The sequence below is a fragment of the Sminthopsis crassicaudata genome, chromosome 6 (genome assembly GCF_048593235.1).
Source record: "Sminthopsis crassicaudata isolate SCR6 chromosome 6, ASM4859323v1, whole genome shotgun sequence".
Lineage (NCBI taxonomy): Eukaryota > Metazoa > Chordata > Mammalia > Dasyuromorphia > Dasyuridae > Sminthopsis > Sminthopsis crassicaudata.
Genome location: NC_133622.1, coordinates 161,564,919 through 161,591,265, shown reverse-complemented (window position 1 = coordinate 161,591,265; position 26,347 = coordinate 161,564,919). Strand labels below are relative to the sequence as shown.

The following is a 26,347-nucleotide window of genomic DNA, read 5'->3' as shown; positions in this document are numbered from 1 at the left end:
GTCTGATCCCTCTGGGGGCATACCTCATCTTAAAATGAATCACAAGAAGAGAGCAACAATTATCAGTTTGTGTTCATATAATATTCATTCATTGTACTTATTGTTAACTGTCTTATCACATCCTGGATACTCTCCTTTGGGAAGACTGGCCAACCTCACTGTTTATATCCAATTGATTTCTAGTTTTGTCAGTATCTCCCTCAATAGAAAGTCTTCTTTCTTTGACCATTATTGGCTGATGTCTTGACTGATGGCACCTGAGAATTTGCATCATCATTCCTTGGAGAACAAGAATCTGCTTCCTTCTATAAGATTTGTGCCTGTTATGAAACTCCAAATATTCCATTGTCCTCCTACTTCTTTGGGACATACGTTTTTCATCCTCCACTCTCCTGACTCAGGCGAGAATTCTCCTCTGATTATTTACAACCTTTTTCTTTCCCTTTTGAAATACTTCCTATATTCTTTTTAGCAACATTTTGTTTTCTTTCATGCCTTGAACAGTAGAATGATCTTCTTCGAGTCCTTCTACTTTTTCCTTTAAGACTGAGATCGCCTTGTGCTTTATAGAATAAATATAGTACTAGTAGAAACCAAAGCACAGAACACTCTGGAAGGCTACTGCAGGTTCTCCTTGTCCGCTATATTTGATTGAAGGACCACAACTCTTTGTTTTCTTTTTAGTAGTTCTCTTCTTCTAACCCTTGTGGCTAATTATTTGTCAAATTATGTATGTGCAAGACAAGCTTGAGATGTGAATATGTCTACCTGGCTTCATCTCACTCCTGAATATTTGGTACTTCCATTCCCTGGATTTTAGTTCTTTTAGGATATTCTTTTTTTAGCCTCCTGAAGTATACAAGACAGAATTCAATTGTCTGATGAGCTCCTTCATCTGCAAATGCTCCCATGGACATTGGGCTCCCTGGCTCCACTTGGGGATTGAGACTTAGTTTATTTACCACACAGAAGCTGACAAGGACAGATGACAAAATCCAGTTACGTGACAGCTGCACTCTCCTTGTTACCTTGCCACTAGAGCCTTGCTTTTTGCCTAGGTTCTCTGATAAGCATGTGACAAATGATATATGCCCATGCTGGGGATGAGGGTCCTGAATCTGAGACACCTTTCTTGGTGGGAATAAGACTTTTTTACATTGTTCATTAATCAGATGAGAGAGATAGTCCACCTAGCACCTGTCTTTGTTTATGTTTGTCTTTTGAATTAGATCCTATGTTGTGTGATAAAAGATTATTGTCATTTTTTAGAATCTGGGCTTCTCCTTGGTCATTTTCCTAAGTCTGTAGCCAAAATACCTTTTCTTGGGCTTTCTGCTTTGTCCCCTTCTTCTGTCATTTCCCTTAGTTCTGTGAACTCTCATTCTCTTTAAGCTTTTCTCAGAGCAAAACATAACAAAAAGCCATAGTGGTAAGGCCAGATAGAATAAAGTCATGTTAATGTTTTGGGAGTTTCAATTACATACGACCTTGATTCTGTTTTTTCCTTTAAGCTTACAACAATGATAGAAGCATATTCTTCTGTGATTGTTGCCTTTTTGGCAAAAAAAATTGATAAAATACTCTGGTCTCCAAAATTGATTTAGAAATACAAAGCATAACACAGTGTGCTTGTAATTAATTTGGCCCTTGTTTACATCTAGAATTCTGAACTAAATTGAGTGATTTTTTTTTTTTCCTCTTCCTCCCTTATTTTTTATCAATCCTAGGACTGACTTTTAACTGGGGAGCATTGCTTGGATGGTCTGCCATCAAAGGCTCTTGTGATGTGTCTGTTTGCCTACCTCTTTATCTCTCTGGAGTTATGTGGACATTAATATATGACACTATCTATGCCCATCAGGTAATGTACTATCTTAAAATCTGTTCTTTGGCTTTTTTCTGTGCCTCCTTCCCTGCATTTTATTTTGTGGGCTTCCAGTTAGCAGCTTCCTTTTTAGTGTCATTGCCCAGTTATGACACAAACATTTTGACTCGTTCCTTGAGTGACAGTCATCACCGTAGCTGAAAAAACTTCAGTGTCTCCTTGTTAACTATGTGGAAAAAGTTGAGATTCTCCAGGCTGTCAGCGGTCTACTTTTAGCCCATCTTTGGACTTCATTTCACACTGACTCTGTGTTCCAGCCAGTGATTTTTCAGAGCTATTCCCCAAAGTTAGCAGCCCATCTCTACCCTCTGTGCATTTGTGCAGCTGACCCTCTTACCCCCTCCTCTGAGAAGCGTTCTCAAGTTCCCCTAACTCTTGGTTTTTCTCTCCCTCTTCAGATGCTTTTCTTCTTTGTGTACAAGGTTTAGGAGAATAAAGGCTCCTTAAAGGTCAGAAGTGATCTTTCTGTAGCCCCAGAACTTCTGGTCACATCCTACACCCAGTAGTCCCTTAATTCATGTGTGCTGAATTGAATTAAAGCCATAACTGAAATAATTGACAGACAACCACAAAAAGACCCATGAAATGATGTTTCTTTTTGTCCTTGGGCATTTGATACTACCAGCTCCACCACTTCCTTTCTTTGCCTCTCAAAGGAGAACCTAGATACGACCTCTTTTCCAAATGATACAACTTCCTTCTTCCTTCTGGTTTTGTTTATAACAAAAAGGTGAGATTGAGATTGTGTAGTTCCTCTAGCAGCATATCCACCCAACTTAGTCAGTGGACAAGTATCTCACTTTTAGGATACTATATGCAATAGAGTCAAGTATAAAATAGTTTTTTTATTAATATTATTATTCTATGAATTTAGAATACTGTGAATCAAATCATATTTTCAAAACATAAAAATTACATTGACTTCAAAGTATAGTGCAGACATATTAGGACTGTTTTCTGGTATTAGCATTATATACCAACAGGGTAGCATGAAGAAATATGCCTGTGAAGATATGTTGACATGTTAAAATATTTACATATATGCATATGTGGTAGAACTAATATCTATTCCACATAGGCTAGTTTTTTTTTTTTTTCTGAAGCAGAGAAACTGTACTTGAGACTTAATCAGTCCAGAAGACTAAGCTTTGACTAAGATTAAGATTTGGGGTTTTTGGTTTGTTTGTTTGTTTTTAATTTTTATTGAAGCTTTTTATTTTTAAAACATATGCAAGGATAAATTTGCAAAATTTTGTGTTTCAATTTCCCCACCTTCCCTTACCTCATCACCTAGATGGCAAGTAATGCAATATATATTAAAAATGGTAAATATATATGTAAATCCAATATAAGAATACGTATTTTTACAATTATCTTGCTGCACAAAAAAAAAAGCAGATCAAAAAAGGAAAAAAGATGAGAAAGAAAATAAAATTCAAGCAAGCAACAACAAAAAGAGTGAAAATGCTATATTATGATCCATATGCTATTCCCACAGTCTTCTCTCTGAGTATTGGTGGCTCTCTTAATCACAAGATCATTGGAACTGTCCTGAATTGTAAGACTAAGGTTTAAGACTAATGTATGAACCATGGATATATCTCCTGGTTGTCTAAAATATGAAAAAAACCTAAGTAGGGGACATACCTCAGGACTGTCACACTCTTTGGACTAGACACACTTGGAGCAATGTATTAGATAGAGAGTTGAACCTGGAGTCAGGAAGGCTCATCATTCTGAATTCAAATCTAGCTTTAGATACTTACTAGCTGTGTGACCTGGGCAAGTCACTTCATCCTGTTTGCCTCAATTTCCTCATCTATAAAATGGGCTGGAGAATGAAATGGCAAACCACTCCAATATTTTTTGTTTGTTTCTTTGTTGAGGCAATTGGGGTTAAGTGACTTACCCAAGGTCACACAGGTAGGAAGTGTTAAGTGCCTGAGGTCAGATTTGAACTCGGGTCCTCCTGACTTCACTCAGGTCCTCCTGATTTCACCACTCCAATATTTTTGCCAAGAAAACTCCTAGAGAGAGATTGCAAAGGTCTGTCACCCTTAAAATGACTGAACAAGAACAGTAATTGTGACAATTGCACATGTGGAGTCAGTCCTTATCCAAATTGCTCTCGGTGCTACTGCTAAATAAACTCCTTTTGTTAAAAGTTATGTGACACAAGAATTTTGGGTTTGCCTGATTCAGGCCTGGCCCAAAATGGGCCCAACACATCTATGGACAAACCAAAATCAAGCCATGCTTAATTAAGAACAATTTCACAGAGGAAGTCAAAGATAAATTGTGTCATGAATGAAGCATGAGCTTAGGGATGTATATTCTAAATAGTTAGCCACCTTTAAACCCTCAAGGACACATGAAAAGTGGGTACTTTAATGATAAGGAAAGGGAAAGTGGGTACTTTAATGATAAGAAAGGGAAAAAATGGATACTTTAAGGATAAGGAAGGGAAAAGTGAGTACTTTAAGGATAAGGAGGGGAAAATGGGTACTTTCATGGTAAGGAGGGGAAAAGTGGGTATATAAGGGTGAGGAGGGGAAAAGTGGGTTATAAGGATAAGGAAGGGAAAAGTGGGTACTTTAAAGATAAGAAAGGCTTTCCAGGGAAAACTTTCTTTTCTCCATGAACCTTGAATCCCATTACTATAAAAGTCTCCTCTCACATGTAGGCAGTTGCTTGCCTTGGTATAGGAGAAGGCTGAGCAGGCTTGGGGGAGCACAGCCCTCACAGGAAATACTCAGGGTACCCAAGTGGCTTTCATTCTCCCTGTAGCTAAGATACAAGCAGCTATAACACAGGTCATTCACGTAGTCCCATTGGAATATACAGGAGCTATGCCTCTGGTGCGGCTTTCACCTTGGAGTGGAGTGGAGTGGAGAGAATGGTACCTCTCCATCCACATTTAGGGCATTTACTGCTCAGTGGTGAATTGTCTGATGACCCTCTAAACCCCATGTACCTGGGGCAGGTTGGATTGCCTTTAAGATAGGAATGAGACGTTTTGATGGGATTATTATAAAATAACAGTTGACGTTTAAGGATCTCTGAAGTGGATTACCATGATCTCAGCTGACCTTTAGAATTCTCTTCTTCAACTCTGACCAGACCTCCAAAATCTGGAAAATTAGGCTATGGAAATTTATACATGTAAACTCTCAAGGGCCCTTTTGCCGAGTTAATTTTCTCTTTCTTAATTTGCAAACAAAATTTCTCTTTACCAGGACAAAAAAGATGATGCCCTGATTGGTCTCAAATCCACTGCACTTCGGTTCAAGGAAGACACCAAGCAGTGGCTAAGTGGCTTCAGTGTTGTCATGCTGAGTGGGCTGACTCTGGCCGGCCTAAATTGTCACCAGACCATCCCCTACTATGCTGCTGTGGCGGCCATCGGCGCTCACTTGACCCACCAGGTTTGTCGTGATAGCACCACTTTGTTCTGGTTACAGGAAATGTCTTCAGACAGACATCAGCACAAAGTCACAGACTCCTGTATCATAACAAAATAAAAACAGCCCAATGTTTTATTAAATATGAGTTTTTAATAGCAAGCAACTATCTGGGATAAGTGTAGTGTATGAGCAAGGCCAAGGAATACATAATTGAAATGTAGAATGGAAATTGGAAATAATTGGGAAGTTTCTAATTTTAGACTTCTAGGTTGTAAGTAAAGCTATTGGGTCTCATTTTAGCATTATTCTTTCCTTTAAGAATGGTAGTATCCTCGTGGAGGAAGGCAATAACTTCATTAAACTTTTATAAGGTCACCTTGAATATTCCAAAACAGGGACTGGAAGGAACCCCAGAAGTCACTGAGTCTGACAGCCTCATTACACAAGAGGCAACTCAGATCCAGAGAGGTAAAAACCTTATGCAAGGCTACCCAGATAGTAAACATGGGTAGGATTTGAACCTCGGCCCTCGGCCTCCAAAGTCAGTGATCTTTCAGTCTAGTCAGATCACATTGGGGGTTTTTTGTTACTTACTGACACCACCTTTAAAGAGAGGCATTCACTAACTAGAACATATCTATAAAATGGTGACGAGGATAAAATGAAGATCTGAAATCATGTCCTGAAGGATGGGTAAAAGAAAAAGAAGTATTCATCCCATAAAGAGAACATCGGGAATGGGGGAGAAGGAATAGATAAGCTATGGCATTAATTAATTAAAGGGCTGTCGTGGAGAAGACTCTGCTCTGTGTGGGAAACAATGAGGGCCAGTGGTTCAGAAATTCAGGAAGGGAACATCTTGATTCAACCTAAGGAAGAACTTTATAACAGAGTTACCCATTGTCTTTTATTTATTTATTTATTTATTTATTTATTCATTCATTCATTCATTCATTTATTTATTTATTTATTTATTTATTCATTTGTTTGTTTGTTTGTTTGTTTGTTTATTCATTCATTCATTCATTCATTCATTTATTCATCCATTTATTTATGTTTGTTTGTTTGTCCATTTATTTATTTATTCATTCATTTATCTATCTATCTATCTATCTATCTATCTATCTATCTATCTATCTATTTACTGAGGCACTTGTCGTGCCCAGGGTCCCACTCAGGTCCTCCTGATTTCAAGACTGGTGCTCTATCCAGTGCACCACCTTGCTACCCCTGCTATTAAGTGTTTAAAAAAAAAAAATGAGCTCCCATCACTGGCGCAGTGTTTATCATCCAACAAGAACTGATAAAGACCAGGCACTGTGCTGAACTGTGATTATTCTTCTTTTCAACGATGGCCATGACATCAGGAAGATGGTGCCATGACATGCACATAAATTGGATTTAAGGGAGGGAGGCTGGGCAAGGTCACCTGCCTCACCTTTCACTCCAGAGCTACCTGGGGCCAGTGACCAGATACAGATCAGGAGGACTGCAAATGGCCCTCTGGAAACCCAACTCCAAGCAGAAAAAGAGAGCTCTTGCTCTCAAGGGGCTCTTTCATTGGAATAAAGGAAGATAATTTGTTGAAGGAAACTGTAAGAGGTGGGACTAAAGGAGGAAGGGGACCCAGTCAGGGTCGTTATAGGTGAATTCCAGGAGGAAAGTCACAAAGGCCTCCTCCCCAGAGGGAGGTGGAGAGAGGAACCAGCCAACCAAAGGGCAAAGATGCAGAGTTGATAACGGAATCAGATGCTTCACTGGGTGCAGAATACTGGACTGACTGTTAGTCTCCTTAGTCCAGTCTTATTAGCTTGTTTCAATTTCATAATTTCATCATAAGATATTCTATTCTCATCTGTGACAAATGATCATGTGCAGACCAGCTTCTACCTCACATTCACAGTACACTTGTGTTCTGCCTTTACAGATTTACACTCTGGACATCCACAAACCCGAGGACTGCTGGGACAAGTTCATCTCCAATCGAACAATAGGAATTGTGCTTTTCATAGGGATTATACTTGGAAACTTATTGAAAGAAAAGAAGCCAAAGGGGTCAAAGGAAAATGAAGACCACACTTTAGGCAATTAACAAATGAAGTTTAGGAACATTTCAAACTAGGAACTGCAAAATTTTCTCTTATTTTGTTACCAGAAAACTAGTTTGAATAGTAATCAAAGTGAAAATGATTGACAGATGACTCTTCCAGGCAATCACCCAGGAATTCCCAGGTTAAACAGTTTTGAAAGCAAAATTTACTCCATCTCAGGTATTAGCAGGTTCTCAACTCTTTTAAAGCTGGGTGTAACCTTGAATTTTTAGATGAATTTGTAGTCGTCTGCATGAGACTTTATCTTTAAAATTATTGGAATTGTATAAACTTTAGCACCTTTTTAGAATTGTGATGAGTATCTCATCCAAAAGGAATGTATTTTGGAAAATATACTCTTTTTAGAGAAAATAAAAGCTGCTATAGAAAGTTATGTGTCATTATATTTTGATAACAGTTCACTGACAGAATATTTTCAGAAAAGTATTTATTATTCATCTGTATAAATAGCTCTAAAAAATGCCTGTACATCTATTTCTCCTCCTTTTATCTCTAACTGCTGTGTAAGCTAATCTTTGCAAAACCACTGGCCTGCACAGATTCAATAAGCAGGTGTGTTTTTAGTGCTCTGCAGTATCAGGAGTCTGATGAAAAGCAATGGTAACTTTCACTTTTGTAGAAGAAACTAATTTTGAATTATGAACTTGACATTTTCTCATAGATAAATAATACTTATGAGTTGCCAAGCAGCCTTGCAAAAGCCCATTATTTAATCCCTGATGTTATTGAATTATAATACTATATATATTATATGATTGTGTATTAAACTATAATACTAATAGTAATAGATTCAGAGCAAGATACTTTTTCCTGGGCTCTAAGCAAATTTTTTTTTCTTGCCTCAGACATTTTCTTGTCTGCCCATCTGTAAATCTCCTACCTCCGATCTTGTGGTCTCTGGTGATGGCTTGAAATCCTTCATTCCAATATTTTGCCCTATTTTTGCATCCCCAGTGTCTATCATTGTACCTGGCCCAAGTACTAAATAATTGTCTCTTGAATTGATTGTCTCCTTATTAAGTTATACCGTCATACAATGATGTTCTACCTACAAAGTGTCATATTTAGATCAATGCAGCACTAGGATGAATTCTATCAAAATACATCAATGCAGTTGGTGTCTATGCCTTTCCTAGCACCATTTCCAAGTTAAAGCCCGCAGGGACCATCTAGAATGATCCACACTTGAACAGGAATCTCCTCTCTACAATATCTCTGAAAAAAAAAGACCCTCCAATCTCTTATCTCCAGTGAAAGGTAAAACACTAACAACTGGGAGAGCCCATTTGGCTAAAAATTCCCTCTCTGGGACTTCTATCTCCAATTATGCCTTCTGGGAAAAGCAAAAAGTCTCTTTAAAAAGAAGAAAAAAAGTCTCATTAAGGAAAAAAAAAACAAAACCTTGTATTGATGTCTTTGAAAGTTTTTGGTTTTGTTTTTGTTCCTTGTTTCTTTGAACCACAGGCATTAACTGGCATACATCCACTAAACACCTTTTCCCCTTTTTCAACAAAGAAAGTTTAGTTAAACCACAGGCCTATCTGTTGTCACCAAACTCCACCTGTAGTTCCCCACCTGTTTACCAAGAGGAGAAAATCACAGTCTCACAGAATCATTTGGAGAGCCCCAGTGGTCACCAAGTGCAATCGGTACTGGAAAAAGAATTCCTATTACAAAATACTAGGTGGTGAAAATGGACTTGGTCTTAAAAAATCATGACGTACTCTCCTTAGACATTTACTATGTCATCACTTCAGCAGTTTTTAAGCTGAAAAATGGGGATAAGAATAGTATGCACTTTCCAGGGTTGTAATGAAGATCAAAACTTTAAAGTATCGTATAAATATTCTCTCTTATCAATATAATCCAGAGCTTAAGCTATCTGCATGAGACTATCCTGTGGGAAGGGGATTAATTACTTGATTCTCCAAGCTTGTCCTGGGAATGAGAGGGAGAGTGGTGAATGTGAGGGGCAGAGTTGGGGAAAACTTTAGAAGAGGAAAGATCTTTGACCTTCTGCCTTCCAGCTTTAAGAGGGGAGATAGGTATTTCCATATTCTTTTTAGGGCTCCATGAAGAAGCCAACATGTAGAATAACTGGACATTCAATCATATTCCCATTCCCAGCTTCCCATGCTTTAAGAAATTTTTCTTAAGTGAGATTGGGAACTATTTCAATTTCTGTTGATGTCTCTGTCTTTGTCTCTCTATCTCTGATATCTCACTCCTAGTAGAAGGTTTCATTCATTGTCTGGCTTATGCTCATCTATATGGCATTTCTGATTTCTCTTTGCTAGCAATCTGGATAAGTTGGTTTATTTTCTATTCACCATATGTCTTTCTGTAACTGATGATGGTAGGAAAAGAGCCAAGCCTTTGGATATGTAATTTGGGGCACTACTGCCCTGTTGAGGGAAGCAATCAGGAATGCAACTTGGGTCCAAAAATTATTTCCTTTAACAATATTATAGGTGGGGAAGAGAGAATTGTTTTTATTTATTTGCTTGTTTGTTTATTTTTGCTGAGGCAATTGGGGTTAAGTGATTTGCGCTGGCCCAGGGTCACACAGCCAGGAAGTGTTAAGTGTCTGAGGCCAGATTTGGACTCAGGTCCTCCTGACTTCAGGACTGGTGAGGGAGAGAGAATTCTGGTAATTCTAGCCCAATATTTCCTCTCTAAGGAGAGAAGAGTGCCTAAGCCAGTGTCCCCAATCTCTTGCTCCCTCCAAGCAGGAATCAGTCTCCCCTGGACAGAACCAAGAGCACCTCTCTCACCTCAGATATCGTGGACAGATACCTGTCCACTGTCAGATGGACAGTGACATCAGTCACTGGTACCCTTGGATCTGTCCCAAGACCTGGTGACATCAGGTGCACTTAGCATTATGAACCAAATCCGGCCCCAACCCCCGCTGCAGCTCTTATTGCATCCCCAGGACCCGCAGCTCCTGTGTCAGTCTCTGGTCTCAGCTCAAGCTTGTTTACAGCCGACTAGGAAACACCAGGGACTGTGGATCAGCCTCTTCACTTTGACTCAGGCCGGCCCCATGCAAGCTTGTGAGCATGCTTTATGTCCGTGAAAGTGGGCTGAGGGCCTCTATCAACGGCTGTGGGCCAAGGCCTCATCCTCCCCCTGCTGCCCAGTTTGAACGTGACACTCCCCATGTCCTCTGACTGGCTGACAGTGCAGGGGTATCATGTCACTCCCCTCATTCCGAGAAGCGGGCTTAACACAGACCAAGATTGCCTTACGCTTTTTTGGCTCCCACGCCATTGTGTCCACTCATACAGTTCTGCAGTCCACTTAAAAACAACTTTTGCAGACAAAATGCTGCTTCATTCGACTCCTTCGTCTTGCATTGGTGAAGCGGATTTTTAAAAACCAATTATAAGATCTTATATTTATCTCTTGTTAGAGTCATCCACAGTTCTGGCCTGTCAGGTTCTTTTTGGATCCTGGTTTTTGCATCCAATGTGTTAGCTCTCACTCTTAGTTTTGGGAAAGCTCTCATTTGTTAGGGAAGATAAAATAACAAGCAGCCTGGCACTGTGCAGAGAAACCCAGAGTGCTTCAGTGTGTGTCATCACCTGTTCTCAGGGAACAAGATTGGTCTGTGCAATTAATTTGGGCTCAGCTGCCCCTTCATGGTGTTTTCATATAAATACTTTGTCATCTAAAGCTCTTTGCAACCTGGCTCCAACTTCATTATTTATTAACTCCATTCCTGTTCTGCTCCTCATATGTAGTATTCTCTCTGATCTCTGTCTCTGTCTCTGACTCTGTCTCTATCTCTCGGTCTTTCTCTGATCTCTATCTCTATCTCTGGATCTGTCTCTGTCTCTCTCTGTCTCTCTCTCTGTCTCTCTCTCTCTCTGTTATCTATTGCTGTTACTACTGGTGGTGATGATGATGATAACATTATATAGCATTCCCAGGTTTGCAAAGTGCTTTACAAATATCATTTCATTTTTCCCTCACAATAACCCTGGGAGGGAGGTACAATTATTCTCATTTTACAGATGAGGAAACTGAGGTAAGCAGGATTGAGTGACTTGCCCAGAGTCACACAGCCAGTAATTGTCTGGTAATAGATTTGACCCTAGGTCACTTGTAGGCAATGCTCCATCCAACCGCTTCCAGAAATGCTTTCTTCTACATTCCTCCCCATTAGTGCGCTTTCTGGCCCACGGCAAAGCTTTGGTAATCATTCATGCTCGTGGAAAGCCTCCTCCCAACTAGCGGCTCCCCTGCTTCTCACTTTACAGGTGTAAGCTGAAATCGGAGACAACTTCCTTTTAAAAACAGTCTTCCTCCCTCAGAATGATTCTTTTATGAGCCAAACTAGGCCATCTTTTGTCTCGATTCTCACCAAGCTTTTAATTATTGAAGGGCGCCGTCTCAGCCAAACAGAGCCCTGGAAAAGACCCCCGGGGCTGGGGCTTGAGTCTTGGCTTCCAGTGGGGACCAGTAACTAGAGCGGGGCTCAGGACTTGCCCAGCTCTCCCTCACTTCAACCCAGGTCCCTCAAAGCCGTGGCCCTCTGATGTAGGATACAGTCCAGCTACCTTCCTGGTCACTTCTTAATTCAATTCTGAGACTCGTTTAAGGCCTCCTCTTTTCACAAATGACTATTTAAATAATCACACTTCAGATTGTTAGCACTGATATCTGTCTGCCCAGGTTGCATGTACCTTCGGATTCTAGTGTTTGTTGTGCAACAAGAAGGTGATATTCACACACATGTATTGTACTTAGACTATATTGTGACACATGTGGGGTGTATGGTATTGCCTGTCGTCGGGGGGAGGGAATAAGGGAGGGGGGGTAGTTTGGAAAAATGAATGCAAGGGATAATATTATAAAATATATATATATATAATAAAAAAAATTTAAAAATAAAAAATAAAAAATAAATAATCACACTTCACTGAAACAGTCAAGAAAACAACATTCCCTGGTCCCTTCCACATCATATTAGGAACCACCAAGATTGGGAAAATCCATGTAAAATTTTTGACCCTCCCTTCCTACAAGAGAAGAAGTCTGGATATTTTTTTCTTTTTCCCTTATGGGGTGTTTACAGTACCTTATTGTAAAGCTTGGGTTAAGTATCTTATTATATAATACTATACATATATTTTATGCATTTCTGAGTTTTTAAACATTTTTTGGAATCATTTAGTGGTCTTTGTGATCTGTGGCTTTTGCAAAAAACAAACAAACAAACCCATTACTATTTACTTTCTTATGCTGATTCCAAATATATCAAACTTGCATTGAGGAAAATCTCAATGAGAAAGGGATAACTGTACACAGTAATTACAATAATAATAGCTAGCATGTAGTATGCTAAGAATTACATTAAATTACATTAAATACAATTATTATCTCATTGATTCTCACAAACCCTGGGAAGTCAGTGCTATTATTATCCCTGTTTTACAGATGGGGAAGCTGAGATAGACATTAACTGACTTGTCCTGGATCACAGGACTAATAAATGTCTGAAGTTAGATTTGAACTCAGGTCTTCTTGACTTTAGGCCTGCTGCTTTATCCGCTATACCATTTAGCTGCAACGGTAAAAGGAAGAACAATCACATATACAAAATAATTAAAAGTGAAAGTTACTAAATTATGAAAAACAAGCATGGCTCCAAAGAAGAAATCCCTTCACAAAAGTGGGGCACCCACTGCATGTTTTTGTGTATTTTTAAATGTGTTAAACAAATATGCTTCCTCTTCTTTTTTTTTTTTTTTTTTTATTCTTTAACAATATTATTTGTTTTGCTTACCATTTTAAGAAGAAAGGAGTGGAAGAAAGGGAAGGGGAGAAAAAATTGTAACAATTGTGGAATGAATGCTAAAAATTGTCTTTATATTTAATTAGGGGAAATGCTATTTTAACAGTATATTATTTGTTATATAGTATAGATCTTTCTGAGGGAGAAGCTTAGGGATAATAGAGAAAACTATAATGAAATAAAAAACAAAAGACATCAATAAAAACATTAAAAAAAAAAAAAAACTCCAATAAATCCAGAGCTGCAGTGACCAGTTTTTTGTGCTTAGAATTCTATGCCATCCTAGTTCATACTACAAATGACAAGGAATATATACGGAGCCCCTCCTGGATAGCCAGAGTTGTTGGCCCAGCCCTTCTGCCCACCTGGAGAGTGGAGTCAGGTAAAACAATCTGTTACCCATGGAAAAGAATTCGTAAGAAACTGAGCTAGCGGCCCTCGACCAGTGTTCTGTGGGTCCAAGTAGGGATGGTATGTTTCATTGTCAAGCCACAATTGTGGGACCCAGTGGCAGCCTATATCAAGATGGTGTGTTCTTTTTGACAGATTATCACCAAAGGTTGCATTTACAACAAATATTAACATTAACTATCAGCAGTATCTTTCTCCAAAGTTTAAGAACACAGTGGTCTCCTACTTTAATTATTTCTAAAGTTCACTGTTAGGAGATCCACTTGGCACGGATCTATAAAACAGAGACAACTATAACAGAACATCTTGAGAATAGATTCCAAAGTACTCAAAAAGTCAGAATAACCTACATTATAGCTGGAATAAACTTTAAATTACTGTTCCTTTTTTTTTTTTTTTTTTTTTTTTTTTTATCTCCGGCTGATCCCCTATCAGACTTCATCTTTTTCAATTTTATTTTTTTACTTATTTGCCTCCATTCCTTTGAACAATAACTGCTTTTAGAAATTATAAAAATAGTTATAGGAGAATAACTGCCCAAGATTCAGAATTTTTAAAAAGAAATGGAATATATCTATTAGGTGACTAATGTCTTCACTCTAACTTGATTATGAGACTAAAATCATTCACTGCTCTAATAGATGTTGAAGATACCATCTGAAGGGTGTAATGTTCTGTTGTCGCCAATTTATAAATTTATAAATTCTCAATTTATGATTATTTGATCATGTTATTTGTTAAATACTTCTAGCATTTACTATGTTACTATGTGTTTATGTAATCTATGTAATTATGTGTAAAACCTCCCATATTGATGGATTTATGTTTCAAGGTCATGACCACCCTATGTTCTAAATCAAAAGAAAGGGGGAGATGTTAGGTTCTTACTAAGTGCTAATGAGATAATGAGATATTAGGTTCTTACTAGGTGCTAAATCGGTACTTAACAATTCTCTAGTTCTGGCGTTTGGGGAGAGTTTTACTCCTTTGAACCTCTGGGGAGGAGCTTAATGTTTAAAAGGAGCAAGTTCATTGGTAGAAGTAATTTTCCCAGAAGCCCCTGAGTTATTCCACGCCCATTCTCTGGGAGGATAAAAGAAGCAACATTGAGCAAGGGGGAAAGGTCTCTACTCTAGGTCAGAGTTGGCGGCAGTTGAGACAGCAGATCTCCTCCCAGAGAGCAATCGGCAGTTTCTGGAGATGACAGGACATTACAGAGGGAGAGGCAGATGGACATGCAGTTGTCATATGAAAAGAAACAAGATTATTGTAGCAGCATCTATCTTGTTTAATTAAGCCTTCCATTGTTAGAGATTTGGGATTTCATGATATACTTCATATTCACAACTGATGTGGTTGGAGAATTGGTAGTGAATTTATAACATTAATAAAACAGAAATTTTGTTATATTTAAAGCATATCAATAAAGAAATGACCTATTATTATTCTTGAAAGAATGGAAATTCAAAGTCAAACATCCCTTTGTATTCCAAAATAGGATCTTTAACTTTTTGTAATTTTTATTTAATTTTTGCTAGGAAGCTTAGAGCTATTAGTTAATCTATCCTCCAATGCACTATTCAGTGTGGTGAATAAATGATGCAAGTTGTCAATGCAAGTAATCAACTAAGAGCTTTGCTAGTAATTGATTTTTCTTCAATAAAGTTGTCAAAGATGGCTCAGTGGATAGAGCACCTGCCTTGAATTCAGGAGGACCTGAGTTCAACTATGATCTCAGATAAGTCACACTTCCTAGCTGTGTGATCCTGGGCAAGTCATTTAACCCCAATTACCTCAGCAAATTGTCAAATAAATGCCAAAACCAAATAAATAAATAAATGAAGTGCTTAGTATAGTCTCTGGCATATAATTGGCACTATATAAATGCTTATTCTCTTCCTTTCACCATTTAATCATATAATGGGACAGTTAGTACAGTGGTAGCTATAAAATGGATCTGGAGAAGGAAATGGCAAAACACTCCACTATTTTTGCCAAGAAAACCCCAAATAAAGCCATAAAGAATTGGACATAATTGAAAATCAATTGAGTGACCATATAATGAATGCAGTTTTGTATGTCCCTATAACTGGAAGTTCTACTGTTTTTTTGTTTTGTTTTGTCTTTTTAATTCTCTTCATTAAATATCTCAGAGCAATGGAAATCTATAAACTTTTCTTTCACCTATAGCAGTGTATATAGACTTAAGGAGTTCTATGGTGAATTCCATTTCTCTGGGAGCACAAACAAGACAATCCAATGTTGGTCAATGATTAACGTGAATCTAACCTTGTTATATTGTCATTCTGCTGATAAAAAGCCAGATAAAAATAGTTTAAAAAAAAACACCAAAATGCAAAATTATTAAGAGACATGAAAGATTGCCCCAAATCACTACTACTAATCAAAGTGAAAAATATAAAACATAAAGTGCAAAATGGAAAAATGATAAAAATGGAGTCAGTGTTGGTGGAGTTTAGCTAGAGGTCTCTTGGGAGTGCCATGGTGATAAGTAATTGATCCTTTGCTATTTAATTTCTTTTTTTTTTTTTTCTGTGACATGGCAAGCCCATCAGATTTGCAGATGACATATAACTGGTAAAGGCACTTAACTCCAATGACAAAGTGAGACTTCTAAAAGATTACACAGGTTACACACTGGAATGAACCTCTTAGTTCTATCACTTCATTATGCATCATTTCATATAAGTTTTCCCAGGTTTCTCTGAATCCATCCTTTTCAACATTTTTTATGGCACAATAATAGTTCATTAAATACTGTAATTAAATACTGTAATTTCTTCCACCATCTCCCAATTGATGAGTTCCTGTTTTGTTTAGTTCTTTGCCACAATGACATTGAATGGAATTTAATAAAATGAAATTCAACAAAAATATATGTAACATCTAACACAAATATATCTCAGAAATATAGGATAAGAGAAACATGGTTATACAACAATTTAAGATCCATAATACTACATCACAGCACTGGTACATTGAGCTTGCAGTTCACCAAAAACCACAGATCTCTTTTCAAATATATTGTCTCTAACAGGCTTACGCTACCCAGGAATAAGGAAGGTAATGGGCTCTGTGTATTCTTCCCTAGCCAGAACACACCTTGAGTAATGCATTGGAGACTATCAAGAGAAGTTTAATCATGATAGTCCAAATCATCTGAGTAGCAGTTGAAAGAAGTGAGTGTCTTTAGCCTGGAGAAAATGAAGATAACACTTGACAACTGTCTTCCAGTGCCTAAAGGGCTGTCCTGGGGACAGGTTGTTTTCCTTAGTCCCAAATGGAAGATGCAAGAGCAATGCAACGAAATTCCAAAGAGACAAATTGAGGCTTGATGCCAAGGGAAATCTCTGTGAGAATGAACACTGTACAAAACGGGAATGGCTTTCTCCTCCCTTGAGCTCTACTAGCAGACCTACTATTATGGGGGTAACTAGATTGAACTCCCACCTCAAACCTATGTAATTATTTCATTTTTAAGGATGAAGAAGCAGAGGCTCACACAAGTGAGATCCCCAAGGTCCCACACCTATGAAATGGAAAAGCAGAACCTTGAACTTGGAGCTCTTTATAATGTAGTAATGCCAGATGGACAGAGCAAAAATAGACTTCCCCCAGATACTTCTCCCTTTCCAACAGTGTCATTTTTCTATTTCCTTTTTAAGTGTCTTTCATGTGGTATTCTGTTTCCCCAAAAGGAGAAACATATTGCAGTCATAGAAAAACCACATATCCCTGATCTGATGAGGAAACACACTATGGAACATCAATTGAGCAATGAAATTACCCAAGAAACGTCAGGAGCCCCTCAGCATCAGAGCACATGTGCACCATATATGTGTGTGTCCTAGACACACAGGACTGTGTGCCCTGGCCACACACATGCCCTCCATCTACGGACACTGTTCTGTCTGTATGTTCTTTTCCACTCATGTCCCTAAGTGACCACTCTCCCGACTGAAAATGAATGTATTTATAAGACACTAAGTCCCATAGGACATGGCATTGGAAGATGAGCTGGCTCAAAAGGACCTGAAATGCTACAAGTCACCAAGAGTCAGACATGACAGAATAACAACAACAATTCCCCAAGTCAGGGATTGTCTCCTCTCTCCTCCCAGGACGATGTTTTCTTGTTACTTTTCTTTTCTTTTTAAAGGCTCAACAATGACTGAACAATGACTGCTCTGTGATTGTGATAGAATACTACCATGCTATAAGAAATGATGGGGCTCAGTAATTTTAGAAAAAACATGAAATAATGAAGAGTGAAATGAACAGAATCAAAAAAACATTATATACAGCAATAATAGTATTTTTTTGAAGAATGCTATGGGACTTTAAAAAACATATGAATACAACTCACTTCCAGTTGATCAATGATGGATAGAAACAACTACACCCAGAGAAGGAAAACTGGGAAGTGAATGTAAATTGTTAGCACTACTGTCTATCTACTCAGGTTACTTATATCTTCGGAATCTAATACTTACTGTGCAACAAGAAAATAGTATTTACACACATGTATTGTATCTAGGTTATATTGTAACACATGTAAAATGTATGGGATTGCCTGTCATCAAGGGGAGGGAGTAGAGGGAGGGAGGGAGGGGATAATTTGGAAAAATGAATACAAGGGATAATATTATAAAAAAATTACTCATGCATATATACTGTCAAAAATTATAAATAAATAAAAAATTTTTAAAAATTAAAAAAAATCATATGAATAAAGATGCCATCTGCATCCAGAGGAAAAAATTTGATAAATAGAAGCATGTATAAAATAATTACCCATATAAACCTATTTGAAGTTTATATGGATAATCTCTGAGAGGTGGAAGGGGAGGAAAAATAGGAAATTTTCATGAATAATTTTGTTTATTTGAAAGAAATAGCAAGTTGTTCATAATAGAGTTGTAGTTTCATGTTTAATTGTCATTTTTATTATATCATGAAAATATTTTATTCTATAAATCAAAATAAAGTTTTAAAAATAAAATAAAAAAACTATTTAATCAAGTGGCATTTTTTTTCCAGTAGCGGCCAACCATAATTTTTTATCATCATTTTTTTATTAATTTTTATAATTATAATTTTTTTGACAGTACATATGCATAGGTAATTTTTTTTTATAACAACATTATCCCTTGTACTCCCCTCTGTTCTGAGTTTTTCCCCTCCTTCTCTCCACCCCCTCCCCTAGATGGCAGGCATTCCCATACATATTAAATATCTTATAGTATATCCTAGGTACAATATATATGTGCAGAACCGAATTTTGTTGTTGTTATTGTTGCAAAGGAAGCATTGTATTCGGAAGGTAAAAGTAATCTGGGAAGAAAATAATAATAATAACAATGCTCACAGTTTACACTCATTTCCCAGTGTTCCTTTTCTGGATGTAGCTGATTCTGTCCATCATTGATCAATTGGAATTGGATTAGCTCTTCCCTATGAAGATAGCCACTTCCATCAGAATACATTCTCATACAGTATCATTGTTGAAGTGTATAATGATCTCCTAGTTCGGCTCGTTTCACTCAGCATCAGTTGATGTAAGTCTCTCCAAACCTCTCTGTATTCCTCCTGTTGGTCATTTCTTACAGAACAATAATATTCCATAACATTCATATACCATAATTTACCCAACCAGTCTCCAATTGATGGGCATCCATTCATTTTCCAGTTTCTAGCCACTACAAAAAGGGCTGCCAACAAACATTTTGGCACATACAGGTCCCTTTCCCTTCTTTAGTATTTCCTTGGGATATAAAGCCCAGTAGTAGCACTGTTGGGTCAAAGGGTATGCACATTTTGATAACTTTTTGGGCATAATTCCAGATTGTTCTCCAGAATGGTTGGATTCTTTCACAACTCCACCAACAATGCATCAGTGTCCCAGTTTTCCCACAGCCCCTCCAACATTCATCATTATTTGTTCCTGTCATCTTAAGCCAATCTGACAGGTGTGTAATGATACCTCAGAGTTGTCTTAATTTGCATTTCTCTGATCAATAGTGATTTGGAACACTCTTTCATATGAGTGGAAATAGTTTTAATTTCATCATCTGAAAATTGTCTGTTCATATCCTTTGACCATTTATCAATTGGAGAATGGCTTGATTTCTTATAAATTAAGGTCAATTCTCTGTATATTTTGGAGATGAGACCTTTATCAGAACCTTTAACTGTAAAAATGTTTTCCCAATTTCCCCTTCTAATCTTGTTTGCATTAGTTTTGTTTGTGCAGAAACTTTTTAATTTGATGTAATCAAAATTTTCTATTTTGTGATCAATAATGTTCTCTAGTTCTCCTTTGGACACAAATTCCTTCCTCTTCCACAAGTCTGAGAGGTAAATTATCCTATGTTCCTCTAATTTATTTATGATTTTGTTCTTTATGCCTAAATCTTGGACCCATTTTGATCTTATCTTAGTATGTGGTGTTAAATGTCGGTCCATGCCTAGTTTGTGCCATACTAATTTCCAGTTTTCCCAGCAGTTTTTGTCAAATAATAAATTCTTATCCCAAAAATTGGGATCTTTGGGTTTGTCAAACACTAGATTGCTATTTTTATTCACTATCTTGCCCTGTGAACCTAACCTATGCCACTGATCAACTAGTCTATTTCTTAGCCAATACTAAATGGTTTTGGTGACTGTTGCTTTATAATATAGTTCTAGATCAGGTACAGCTAGACCACCTTCATCTAATTTTTTTTTCATTACTTCCCTTGAAATTCTTGACCTTTTGTTGTTCCATATGAATTCTGTTGTTATTTTTCCTAGGTCATTAAAATAGTTTCTTGGGAGTAGCAGCCAACCATAATTTACCGAGGGAGTACTATTTCTCTTTCTTTCTCTCTTTTTTTGAGGAAATTGGGGTTAAATGACTTGCCCAGGGTCACACAGCCAGGAAGTGTTAAATGTTTGAGGCCAGATTTGAACTCGGCTCTTCCTGACTTCAGAGCTGGTGCTCTATCCACTGTACCACCTATCTGCCCTAGGGAGTACTATCTCATGAATTTACAGGATATCAGCAGAAAGAGAGAACATACATAAGGAAAATAGGAAGAGAGGCTCACACATTGGGAACATATCTGGCATCAAGGGGGCCATACACAGGGGATATATGGTCTTTTATTAAATGCCTTTACTTTGTTTTCTCTGACTATTAGAGGCTCTCACATTACTAGGAGTTCATGAGAGTACTGGAACCTGAGGCAACTCTGTCTATGGGATCCATAGATGTTCCTGAAGGATGTTTCTTCTACATCCTTCTGGAAGACATCAGTAATTAATCCTGTTTAACCAACTTGTTTTAATGGTAATTTTTAAAGTAATATTTTATTTTTCCAATTACATGTAAAGACAATTTCCAACATTTATTTTTATAAAATTTCTCCCTCCTTTTCTCTCCTTTCCCCCCAAGAGGGTAAGAAATCTGCAATATGTTATATATCTGCAGTCATGTAAGACACATTTCCATATTAGTCATGTTGTGAAAGAAGAAAGATAACAATGCAGGACTGTTTCAATATTAGGGAAAACTATTAGCATAATGGACTATACCAATAACAAAATTAACAGAAATCATATGATTATCTTGCTAGAAGCAGAAAAAGCATTAGACAAAATACAACACTTACTCCTAAAACAAAAAAAAAAAAAACTTTAGAGAGCATAGAAATAAATGGAATTTTACTCAAAATGATAAGTAATATCTATCTAAAATCATCTTCAAGAGTTATCTGTAATGGGAATAAGCTAAAAGCATTGCAAATAAGATCAGGGATAAAACAAGTTTGCCCATTATCACCACTATTATTCAATATTGTACTAGAAATGTCAGCTTTAGTAATAAGAGAAGAAAAAAAAATTGAAGGAATTGGACTAGGTAATGAGGAAACAAAACTATCACTCTTTGCAGATGATATGATGGTATATTTAGAGAACTCTAGAGAAACAGCTAAAAAAACATTAGAAACAATTAGCAACTTTAGAAAAGTTGCAAAATATAAAATAAACCTACATAAATCATTGGAATTTCTTCTGTATGTTACCAACAAAGCCCAACAAAGCAAGAGATAGAAAGAGAAATCCCATTTAAAATAAACTATAAACAATATAAACTATTTGGGAGTCTACCTGCCAACACAAAGCCAAGAACTATATGAATACAATTATAAAACACTTTTCACACAAATAAATTTATATCTAAATAATTGGAAAAATAAAAAATCAAATGCTCATGAATAGGCTGAACTAATATGATACAAATTATAATTATACTTAAATTAATCTACTTACTCATACCATCAAATTGCCATATCATTACAAAACCATACTAATCCACATACCATACCATATCAATAAAATTGCCAAACATTACTTTAAAGAATTAGAAAAAAATAACAAAATTTTCATCTGGAAGAACAAAATGTAAAGACTATCAAAGAAGATTGCAAAGGAAAATGGACTAGCCATATCAGACCTAAAACTACATTATAAAGTGGCAGTCATCAAAACTATTTGATCCTGGCTAAGAAATAAAGTGGTAAATCTATAGAATAGGTAACATACACAAGATACAATAATCAATAACTATAATAATCTAGTGGTTGGTAAATCTAAAGACTCTAGCTTCTGGAATAAGAACTCACTATTTGACAAAAATTGCTGAGAAAATTGGAAAATAGTTTGGCAGAAACTAGTCATTAACCAACGACTAACACCTTATACCAACATAAGGTCGAAATGGGTTCTGTAATGACTGGTTGGTTGTTGTTCTCATTCTTGAAGAGAACCGAAATAACATCACTATGTTAGAGTAGAGTTACAGTATGTCCCACTGTGTTTGATCAGACCAATATGACCTCAGAATGCTAAAGGATCATGTGATGATCAACTGTGGTGGACTTGTCTCTTCTCAGCAATGTGGTGGTGCAAGACAATTCCAATAGACTTGGGATAGAAAATGCTATATGCACTCAGAGAGAGAGAACTATGGAGACTGAATGTAAATTGAAGCATAGCATTTTCATCAATTTTTTTGTTTGATTTTTCTTTCCCATGGTCTTTTTCCCCTTTTGGTCTGATTTTTCTTATACAATATAACACATATGGAAATATGCTTAAAAGGGTTGTTGCGTGCCAATTTGGGGAAAAGGGAGATAAGGGAGGGAGAGAGGAAAATTTGCAACACAAAGTTTTAACAAAAATGAATGTTGAAAATCATCTTTACAAGTTTTTGGAAGAATATGAAATGCTATTGAAGGGGGAAAAATTAAGAAAAATCAGACTTATGATGGAAAATGACACCTATATCCAGAGGGAAAACCTATGGAGTCAGAATGCAAATTGAAGCATACTATTTTCCCTTTTTAAAAATTTGCCTTTTGATTTTTCTTTCTCATGGTTTTTCCCTTTTGTACTGATTCTTCTTTCACAACATGACTAATATTGAAACATGCATATGGACCCACATTTAACACCACATACTAAGATAAGACCAAAATGGGTCCAAGATTTAGGCATAAAGAACGAAATCATAAATAAATTGGAGGAACATGGGATAGTTTACCTCTCAGACTTGTGGAAGAGGAAGGAGTTTGTGTCCAAGGGAGAACTAGAGACCATTATTGATCACAAAATATAAAATTTTGATTACATCAAATTAAAAAGTTTCTGCACAAACAAAACTAATGCAAACAAGATTAGAAGGGAAGTAACAAATTGGGAAAACATTTTTACAGTTAAAGGTTCTGATAAAGGCCTCATCTCCAAAATATACAGAGAATTGACTTTAATTTATAAGAAATCAAGCCATTCTCCAATTGATAAATGGTCAAAGGATATGAACAGACAGTTTTCAGATGATGAAATTAAAACTATTTCCACTCATATGAAAGAGTGTTCCAAATCACTGTTGATCAGAGAAATGCAAATTAAGACAACTCTGAGATATCATTACACACCTGTCAGATTGGCTAAGATGACAGGAACAAATAACGATGAATGTTGGAGGGGCTGTGGGAAAACTGGGACACTGATGCATTGTTGGTGGAGTTGTGAAAGAATCCAACCATTCTGGAGAGCAATCTGGAATTATGCCCAAAAAGTTATCAAAATGTGCATACCCTTTGATCCAGCAGTGCTACTACTGGGCTTATATCCCAAGGAAATACTAAAGAAGGGAAAGGGATCTGTATGTGCCAAAATGTTTGTGGCAGCCCTTTTTGTAGTGGCTAGAAACTGGAAGTTGAATGGATGTCCATCAATTGGAGACTGGTTGGGTAAATTATGGTATATGAATGTTATGGAATATTATTGTTCTGTAAGAAATGACCAACAGGAGGAATACAGAGAGGTTTGGAGAGACTTACATCAACTGATGCTGAATGAAACGAGTAAGAACTAGGGGATCATTATACACTTCAACAACAATACTATATGAGGATGTATTCTGATGGAAGTGAATATCTTCAACATAGAGAAGAGCTAATCCAATTCCAATTGACCAATGATGGACAGAATCAGCTACATCCAGAAAAGGGACACTGGGAAATGAGTGTAAACTGAGAGCATTTTTTTTATTTTGTTTTGTTTTGTTTTGTTTCTCTTCCCAGATTATTTTTACTTTGCGAATACAATCCTTCCTTTGCAACAACAACAAAATTCGGTTCTGCACATATATATTGTACCTAGGATGTACTATAAGATATTTAATATGTATGGGAATGCCTGCCATCTAGGGGAGGGGGTGGAGGGAAGAAGGGGAAAAACTTGGAACAGAAGGGAGTACAAGGGATAATGTTGTTAAAAAAAAAAAAAAACTACCTATACATATGTACTGTCAAAGAAAATGTTATAATTATAAAAATTAATAAAAAAAAGTTCAAAAAAAAAGAAGAAAAAAGAAACATGCATAGGCTATATAGGATTTCGTGCTGTCTTGGGGAAGGGGGAGAAAAGGGAGGAAGGGAGAAAAATTTTGAACTCAAAATCTTACAAAAATGAATGTTGGAAATTATATATGTAATTAGGAAAAAATATTGTTAAAAGGGGGGAAATTGTCTTCTCCATTAGATTAATTCCTTGAGACCTTATCTTTTATCTTTCTTTATATCTTTAATATTTGGCTCAGTGTCTGGCACATAGTAGAACCTTAATAAGCATTTATTGACATTAGCGTCTGATACACTTGGCCTGAACTCCCCTTAGATACACATACATCTAAAAAAGTATCTCAACAGAGGGTGCTCACTTGCAAACTCTTCAACTACACATAGAGTACATAGTTAGATGGATCCTTATAGGTCATCTCTCTAATCCAACAATCCAATCCCCTAATTTTACATGAAAAAACCTAGGCTCAGAGAAGATCTTGCCATTGGAAAGTAGTAAGTGTCAGAGAAGGCACCTGAACTTGATAAAAAAAGTTCCTCAGGATTCCAAGTCCAGCATTCTCCCCTTCCCATCACATGGAGCACCCTACCAGCTTCATGGCACAAAGGGCATTGACTTATGTTCACTATAGATCTAGTGATATGAAAATAACATGATACTTTAATTTTTTTCCAAATGCTGAAAAAAATTATTTTAGTAACATATTCTTGAAGTTTGGCTATTTAAAGTCCAGTTAACCAGCTTAGAAGAAAAACCAGGACCTCCCTCCTACCCCATTTCCTATTTGTCAAAACTTTTCTAATATATTTTTTTTCTTTAGTATTTTATTTGTCCCCATTTACATATGAAAATAATTTTTAATTTTTGTTTTTAAAATTCTAATTTAATTTTAAAATAATTTTTAATAATTCTTAATTAATAATTGACCAATTCTGCCCATACATTATTTCAGTATCACTTCCTCCCTAGATTCACATAATTTCTCCTTCAAAACCAGTTTCTCTTTTGTAACAGAACTATGACCAGGATAGTAAGTCTCGTTGTGGTTTGTGGCTTGTGGAAAAGTGAAAGAGGACTTTCTTTGCTTAAAGAATCTTTTTATCAACTTCAGTCACATTATGAAGAAAGTTCCAGAGGGCAGATAAAAAGTCTGGTTCAGAAGGCTAAGAACCAAAGAATAAGTTGTTGAAAAGAAAAGATGATCAATCAGAGTCTGAGAAACGGGAATATGACTCTTTCAGTATGGAGGGGTTCCCATACACGTGGGAACCACAGGAACTTGGTGCTAGGAAAAGTTATCTTTTTACTTCAAAAAACACTGAGCTGCCAAGATTGACCACCATGTTGCTGAAGTTAATTAATAATCAGCTTGGAAAAGCTTACAGCCTTTGAGAGAACAAATACTAAGTCTGCTAAAGTAAGAGCAATAGAGAAATTGGTTGTCAGTTCCTATTGTTCAGTAATGAAGACAGCCATCACACTCAGAGATAGGACGATGGGAAACGAGTGTGGATCACAACATAGCATTTTCACTCTTTCTGTTATTGTTTACTTGTATTTTTATTTTCCTGCTCAGATTTTTTTTTCTTTCTAGATCTGATCTTCCTTGTACAGAAAGATAACTGTATGGATAGGCATACATATATTGGATTTAACATATATTTTAACATATTTAACATGTATTAGACTACTTGCCATATAGGGGAGGGGGTGGGGGGAAGGAGGGAAGAAGTTGGAACAGAAGGTTTTGCAAATAAGACTCAGTATTGAAAAATTGTCCATGTATATGTTTTGTTAATAA

At 36.7% G+C, this 26,347-nt stretch overlaps 1 protein-coding gene across 1 annotated transcript in view; it reads left to right on the top strand.

Annotated features, from left to right (window-relative positions):
• The window catches only part of COQ2 (coenzyme Q2, polyprenyltransferase), a 40,465-nt gene extending 32,696 nt beyond the window's left edge, over positions 1–7,769 (top strand). Inside the window, exons 5-7 of the mRNA XM_074276114.1 lie at positions 1,728–1,861; positions 5,122–5,310; positions 7,217–7,769. Coding sequence (XP_074132215.1) covers positions 1,728–1,861; positions 5,122–5,310; positions 7,217–7,381 — 488 coding nt within the window. The 3' untranslated portion in view covers positions 7,382–7,769. The remainder of the gene's footprint in view (positions 1–1,727; positions 1,862–5,121; positions 5,311–7,216) is intronic.
• The last annotated feature ends 18,578 nt before the right edge of the window (positions 7,770–26,347 follow it).